The 7,744-nt window shown below is 44.8% G+C and overlaps 1 protein-coding gene across 3 annotated transcripts; it reads right to left on the bottom strand.

The window, feature by feature from the left end:
* Window positions 1-1,011: 1,011 nt before the first annotated feature.
* Window positions 1,012-5,456, bottom strand: C1GALT1C1 (C1GALT1 specific chaperone 1). Of its 3 annotated transcripts, none has more exons than XM_075054054.1 (2): window positions 5,293-5,456; window positions 1,012-4,221 (listed from the first exon to the last, which is right to left on the bottom strand). In XM_075054054.1, exon 2 carries the CDS (start codon window positions 4,214-4,216, stop codon window positions 3,260-3,262), a length of 957 nt encoding a protein of 318 aa, XP_074910155.1. In that variant the 5' UTR covers window positions 4,217-4,221; window positions 5,293-5,456; the 3' UTR covers window positions 1,012-3,259. The 3 variants fall into 3 exon arrangements, with proteins under 3 accessions (XP_074910155.1, XP_074910152.1, XP_074910151.1); XM_075054051.1 differs by lacking the exon at window positions 5,293-5,456 and adding an exon at window positions 4,967-5,285; XM_075054050.1 differs by lacking the exon at window positions 5,293-5,456 and adding an exon at window positions 4,721-4,810 and having other exon boundaries at window positions 1,014-4,221.
* Window positions 5,457-7,744: the final 2,288 nt, after the last annotated feature.

The following is a 7,744-nucleotide window of genomic DNA, read 5'->3' as shown; positions in this document are numbered from 1 at the left end:
TACTGTTAGGCTACAATAGTTTTCTAGATTTCTTCTGATTGCAGTTCTTTTGTTTTGTCTTAAACCGAAGTCTTCAGTGACTGAAGATATATGATGGAAAGATCCTGCATGGACTGTGAGTAGACTATTGCAAACAAAAAGGAGGAAAAAGCCAAGAAATGTTTACATTTTTATGCTCTTCTGAAAGAGTAATATACAGCGTATGTGAAATATAATTAATACGGTTTATAAAACCTCTGAAACATTTCAGATTTTTTTCTTCTGATTAACATCTTGTTAGTCTACCTGTGTCTTGAATGTGGAGAAATCAGTTTTTTTGACATTTATTTTTAACTTAATTTATTAACAGCATTAACTTCAATATTTTACTTAAGGAGTTTCTCTTTTTAATATGCATTTATCTGTATAGGATTTATGAATTTAAGACTGGTATGTGGACTAGAAATCCTTTTATGCTAGTTCATATCTGAAGAATATATATATGTTCAAATTTCTACCTGCCAACACTGTTTGATATTGCTTTCCTTATAGTGGAGTTTATAGTAATGGTGGGCATACTCCAGATGGAGTGTGTGCCAACGTGGTGCCTGATGCTCTACTCCCTGTTTGCCTTCTTATTTTAGGAGCAGAAACAAAATCACTGTTAACAAAGTCATGATAGCAAAACATGGTTATCAGTGTAGCCGGGAGCAACTTCTTCAGGTGGAACTTCGAAAGAGATCTCAGCTTGTGCACACTGCCACATACATGTACATCTACAGAACGAGTTAAAGAGCATTGTGTATTAGGAAAATCCGACTCTTTGTTCAGCAACTGCATACCCAAAGCTATGCCTATGGAAAACAGCCTGTGCCATGGAACCATTTAATAAACCAAGGAAACTTTAAGGTCTACCACTCCTCACTCTGTCTCTGGAAGCATTTATTAATATTTCAAGTCTCTGTTCTAACACTTGTATTTTATAATGGGAGAACCTAATTTTGTATGCAAGTGCCTTGTCTCAGTGCTGTTCTGCATGTTTGGTTTCCCCACCCTGGGACCTTTACAGAAGATAGTGGCAGAGGTGTTCTCCATCTGATTCTAAAGTCAAATTAAGACATGGGAGATGGAATGTGTTACCTAGTATGTGCTACTTTTAAATGTCTCCTGTAAAATGATTTACAAGATCGTATTTCTGAAAATCACAGGGTAAATCTGAAACTATTTATTAATGTAGGAAGACAAAAATGAAGGTGATTATTATTACAGCAGCGTTGCAGAAAAAATTTTGGTCAAACCTCAACCTTCCCTTCGGAATGCTAATGGACATTTTTACGTATGGGGAATCGGTTTGTGCTTCAGTGGTTCTTTTTTGCATAAGATGAGCTAGTCTTGAGTTCTGTGGCTTGATTTTCCCCCTCCCATCCTGTCTCCAGTTGTGTTACAGTACCTCTCAAATCTGTGATAAATTATATTTATTCTGGTTTGAAATGTTAACTCCCAGTCTTTTTCCTTGACTTGCCCTATGACTGCTGTTGTTGCAGTGGGGTCAGAACTGTCTTTAATATCAGAAACACCACTGAAATCAAAATTTCACTTTCTTTGTCTGGCTTTGTCAGAGTATTCCCAATGGTGGATCTAACCTTTCAAAAATGATTCTGTAAGAAGATACAAGTTAAATCATGCTTAAATTATTTTGTATACCAATTTAGAAGAACATCAAAAATACTAAAGTTTTATCTCTGTTTTGGCAGCAATCATGTACGTGTTTGTCTTGTTAGGTCAGCTGAGCTCTGACTGACACAGAGGAGGAGAATGTGCAAAAGGTGAGACAAGGTGCACCTTCTGAAACAGCTGAGCTGTGGTAGCTTGCTTGGGGGTCTGAGCAGTTGTCTTACCATGCTTGTCAAAAATGAAGGCCTTGATGCTTAAAACAGAAAAGATGTGGATATTCTTATCACCTCTGAAGCAGCTGTTTCACTTCCCCACCTGCCTCCTTGCAGCTGAGAATAGGATGAGATATCACAAATAGTCTGTTAAAGAAAGGTGAGATAACATACTATCTTGTCAGGTCTCGTATGGATATTGTAGTACCAACAAAGCCTGTGATAGTCCTAGATGTAGCACCTTCTTTAAATCTTGAAACATCTGGGTCAGGTCAGTGAGTTCTAAATGGAGTAAATATTGAAGTGCTGTTTATTCCCATGTGCTGTGACTGTGAGGGAGTGTGACCTGGTAACTTGTATAAAACTCATTGCAAGTGCACTCAATTGTAAACCAACAAAAAACCCCACAAAACCAAAAACCACCACACAACCCCCCAACCCAGTATTGGGGAGGTCTGCATATTGCTTTGTTGTGCATGTAACCTGTTTTGTGTAATATTCAAAGGTTGGGAGTACAAGCACGTGTTACTCTTCCTGCATCTTGGCGTTAAACAGTATCTATAAACATATCTACGCTACATTTGAATTGACAACCAACTTTTTCTAAATGCTTAGCACCACTAACAAGAGTGAAAATAATACTGAACCTTTATTCTAATACACTTATGTATGAAGTGAAATTTTAAATGAGCAATTACTCTTGTGATAACAGGCTATGTGACCGTGTCAATACTTACTCAAGTACAGTTACCTCTTTGTCTGCTTAAAAACAGCAGTCCAGAGGTCACTTAATATTACTCTGCTGCAACTTTCTAACAGATCTCTTGTCAGCTTGCTTCTTACAAATTCCTTACTGGGTTAGGAGGCTGTGCATAAAGCAACAGGTGCTGCATAAACAGCCTAACTCAAGCTATTGTGTAGCCTAGTGTAAAGGAAATAGCTTAAAGTTAGTCTTTGAGACTGAAGGTGTAGTCAGTTTTATTGGTACGTCTTGGAAAGATATAAAGACATTCTAGAAATGCCTGGAAGAATTGAAAGAATCAAAGTCTTGCAAAAATAGATTTGTAATAGTAGACTAAAGTTCATTTGAATTTTCATTAATAAATATTTACATGTACAAACCCCCCATATAAACTTAATTTCCTTTTACCATAAACATTAACAACTTCTTTATCATTTCATTGCAGCACTGTCAAAAGCCAGAATCATTTCTGTATAAAAGATTTAGAAAAAAGTTCTCCTTCCACTTTTAAAATTAAGAGCTTTACCAAACCTCAATGTGCAAAAAAAAATTGTACACCAGTACCACCAGATACAAAAATCCAATCTGTCAGTACAAATGTGTGTCATGAGAAGAGCTGACTCCATGGTTCCAGGTGTTCTCTGGAGAGACATCAGTCATTGTCTGAGCCTGCAGGTGGCAAGAAGACAAGTGCATCATTGTACGTGTGGCCGTAGGGTCTCAGCCTGTAAACACCGTACATCATCACGTGCATGTGGTTCGGGGCCAGTCCGCTGAAAGTGATGGCCATGTCAGAGCAGCAGCCGTCTACCACCTGCTGAGGGTGAGTAGACATTGCTTCCTTAATGAGAGCACCAACTGATTTCGTGTTAAAGACGTCTTTTCCTTCTGCGTCTTCCGCATTCTCAGCAAACACTCCAGTATACTTCAGGCAGATTGCTAGCTGTTTGTCCTCGGCAAGTTTCCAAATCATGCCTCCCTGCTCTGGACACTTGTCAGAGTCTTCAAGAACACGGGAGAGTCGTGTTAGTGATTCAATGCTTAAGACAATTCCTCCCTCGCCATCTACATACTCAAGGTCACCAGATTTCACAGTGTGGCCTATATAAAAAGGCTGCGAGGGGTCTTTTTTCAGTAAGAAATACTTGAGATTTTCAATAATAGCGAATGTTGTTGGATAGGCAAGGAAGAACCAGCTGAATTCATCTTTATAGCGTTCATACGTTATCTTGTAAGCTTTTCTCATCATCACCCATAAGTCATTTGTGTTGAGGGCTACAGAATCAAACACTTTGACGTTTTCAGAGCTGTAGAATTCCACCTTGTCGCAGTGCTTGCTCCACGTCTCTTTCACTGCAGCCCAGTGCCCCAGATCTTTCGGTTTCACAAGGATGATACAATAAACACGGATACTTTTACTAAGCTCCATGCGTTCGCCTTCTGAAAGGTTTAAGACATCTTCTTTGTTGGGAGCCTGGATGTGGTGATGCTCATGGTGATGTGCTTTAGTCCCGTGGCCCACCTTAATATGTCCGAGGAGCGTAACCAACATGCAGAAGGCTCCTCCGAGCACCACTCCCTTCACGAAGGAGCTGCTTTCGGAAATCATTTTCCCTAGAAAGGAGACATTCCTGTAAGTTCTTACGGCGCAAGTTTACTACTGCAGATTCTGTATAGTTTCAATACGCTCTTCAATTTCTAAACCCAGCTGCGCTTCCCTTCGCTCACGTATCACGACAACGCTGGTGAAGGAGCGGTACCGAAAAAAAAAAAGGTCCCCCAGCTCGGTTCTCGTTACTGCTGACGGTACGACAGACCCCGGCGGGAGGGGTCTCGGCCACCGGACCCGCTCTACCGCCGTGACCGCCTGGCCCCCACCGCACCGCTGCTCTGCTCCGGCCCCGCAGCCTCCCCGCCCGCCCGGAGCACCGCGGTACCGGAGGCCCGGCCGCTGCCGGAGGCCACGTTCCCCCGTAGTCCCGGGACCCTGCCCGCTATCCCGCTAACGGCAGCTCCCCCCCTCCTCCCCGAGACACCCGGAGCGCCGGGAGAGCCCTACAACCGCCGGGGCTGGGACCGGTCCTGCCTCCCCTTGGCCTACCCGCCCGCTTACCGGTGCCGCCGGGCCCTCCCGCGCCCCGGAAGCGCGCCGCCCCGCCTCACCGCCTCTTCCTCTTCCCCGCCGGAAGCGCCGCCCGCGGCCTTTCTAGGCACCGCCCGCTCGTTGGTGCGGAGGCGCGGCCGCCATCTCGCGGTGCGCTCCCGGTGCCGGTCCCGGTGCCGCCGCCCTCGGCCGCCGAGCCCCGCTGCCCGCCTGCCCTCGCCTCTCCCCCGTGGCCGTCCTTCCCCGCTCGTTTACCTTCACGGCGGCGGGGCCGGAGGGGTGCCGTCAGGGAGGCCGGCTCGCCCGGCGGCTGAGGAGAGGAGCCTCGGGGCCCGTGTGGTTCGGAGGAGCGGAGCCGGCCGCCGCCGGTTCGCCTTTAGGCAGAGGCTGGAGGGGCCGGGGCCGGGGCCGAGCCGGCGGAGGAGCGGCCGGGCTGGCGGGGCAGCCCCGCCATCTTGCGGGGAAGGGCCGCTCGGCCCTTCTCCCCGGCCCAGCCCGGGCTGGGGCGGCGTCGGCCCCGCGGCGGCTCCTTGGCGCCTTGTTCACGGTGCTAACCTGAACCGCTTTGCGGAGGTTTTTACCTGACTTTTGAGTTTCTTCTAGCGCGATCTCGCTGCTTTTAAATCGGAAGGTAGGCGAATGGGGACGGGGCGGTGAAGGAAAGGCAGAACCGGCTTGAAACCATATCCAGGATCACATTTGCTGACGCCGATGGGATATACTGCCCTAAATTTCCAAACTAATAAAGTATGGTGTGCTGGAAGCATAGTACGTTTCACTTGTTTTCCTTTTCCCTGGCATGGAGCACAACACACACACGAGATCAGTTAACATTTAAAGAGTAAACCCAAAACGTTTTTCTTCTAACATAACTTTTTCTTTCCTTTAGTGGTAATTATTCCCGAGCTCCAGATTGAAAGAGGCATGCCAGAATCACTTTCTACACATCATATCTCAAGAATTTAGGATTGACACCTGATTTGAAGGAGCATCACTGAACAATAGTTAGCTCCCTTTTTCCACCAGCCTCTTGAGGGATAAAAAAAAAAAAAGGTTTTACATATTTTATCTCTTTATTAGCTGATCGTAGTGTACTGTTAGACCAACATAGTGGTTAGGATAAAGTCCTAGGTAGGTTTTCCCTATATTGTAAGGTTTGCCCTGGTTGGCTGCACTTGGTGGGTTTTATTTAAGTCGATTTACAACTGAGCTGCTCTGCATTCTGTGGCATCTGGCTGGGTTCCCCAGATGCCTCAGTTATTCAGGTAAATTTTTTTTTTTTTAGGCACGTGGTTGTACTGTAGACATCAAAGCTTAATGATGTTACCTTGGCAAAAAGATCTGTAAGAATATCGATTGCTTGACTCTTCTGGGCCTGGGGAATCATTGCTTGTGGTTCAGGTAAAAATGTTACAAAACAGTGTTTTTGGTTGGATCACTGTATGTCCAGATTGGCTCCATTCAGTGGAGCTAAACCCCAGTTCCACGCTGTGATAGGATAATACTGTCAGTTAGTATGTTCAGGTAGTTCTGTTGCCACACTAAAGGAACGTCACTCGTCCTATCTTTTCCCACCTGGCTGCCTTTAAGGTATAAATAGGTGGACACTCGGGTTGTTATCACATACCAGAGATTAGAGGTCAGCTCAAAGTTTGTTTTACGTATCTCCTGTTTGCAGAATCAGTTGTGGCTTTCAGGGCTTCAGCAGTTGCCTGATCGTGTACTTCAGACAGATTTGAATGAGTTGCGATTCACTGCTTCAGCTGATGCTTCGGCAAATTGTTTTCCTGCTTGACTTCAGTGAGGTTCTTTCCAAGGCTCTGACAGAATGACTAATGTAGTTACAGATCTTGACTGGTGCTTTAATACATTTTCAACATTGCTTTTATCCAGCAGCAGATCAGTGAAGAGAAAGTTTAAGCAGCATGTAAAACATGTTACAAACCTGAAGAGACTCTTCTGCCTTCTGCGTTGCTTGAAACTGTTGCTTTGTGTTAAAAGGGCTAAAATGGTATAGTAATGCATAAGATCTCACAGCAGCCATTGTTAAGTATTCTGAAGCTATATTAGAACTCATTTAGACATACATGTACTCCTGTAAACTATCCATCTCAAATTACTACTGTTTTTAAAAACTGCAGGAGATGATAAGTGTTTGAAGCCATTCCACCATGGGCTGGGAACCAGTCAAATGTCATAAGCAAGGAAGGGCCAGCCCTAAGATGGAGGTTGGGTGAGGAAAGCCAAGGGAGATGCTTAGCCACACGGTAGGAATGAACCAGGAGAACTGACTCCTCCAAGATCACCGCAAATGGCTGTGCATTAGTTTTGTATTAAAACATGCAGTTACATATGCAGACAGAGTATCATCGGCCAGATTTCAGCTTTGAGCACTGGCTTGCTGTGCATTGAGATGTTCATTAGCTGCAGCTTCACCCCTTACTTCCTACCGATCCTTTGTAGTAATCTCTACCACGCTCTCAAACAATAGTGGCTTTTGAAACTACAGACCTGTGCCAGGATCTAAACTGCTGACAGAGCTGAATTGCTCCCCGGCTCGTTGCTTGTCTCGACAGACAGCTGATCCCCTGCTGTTTTCTGTTTGTCTTTCCTCGCTGCCTGCAGCTGCATTTGCCTTCTGATGCTCTTTCTTGCCTCCAAGGAAAGACATCAAACATAATGTTCTCACTGTGTGGTCCGAAATGTCCATGAGAGATTGGCTATTATCAAAACATATTTGATAGGAACTTCATTCCAATTAATGCAAAATGTTTCAGCTGACACATGAATTGTCATCTCTTACAGTGACTGCTTGTTAATGATCACAAATGACTGTCCACTCTCTTGGAAACAGACTCATCTGTCTCTCTGTTAGGTAAGTGTGCAGCAGAGAGGCTGGGCTAGAGCAGTGCAGTAACGTTCCGAGTGGGTAACCAAAGTTAGAGGTGAGCTATTGCAGACTTTTCTGGGCAGTTAAAACACCAGTTGACCTATATGCCATATAGAAGGAACCACTAATCAGAAGATACTGTT

Source organism: Buteo buteo, chromosome 22, assembly GCF_964188355.1.
Source record: "Buteo buteo chromosome 22, bButBut1.hap1.1, whole genome shotgun sequence".
NCBI classification, from domain to species: domain Eukaryota; kingdom Metazoa; phylum Chordata; class Aves; order Accipitriformes; family Accipitridae; genus Buteo; species Buteo buteo.
This window is presented reverse-complemented; position numbering and strand designations above follow the sequence as displayed.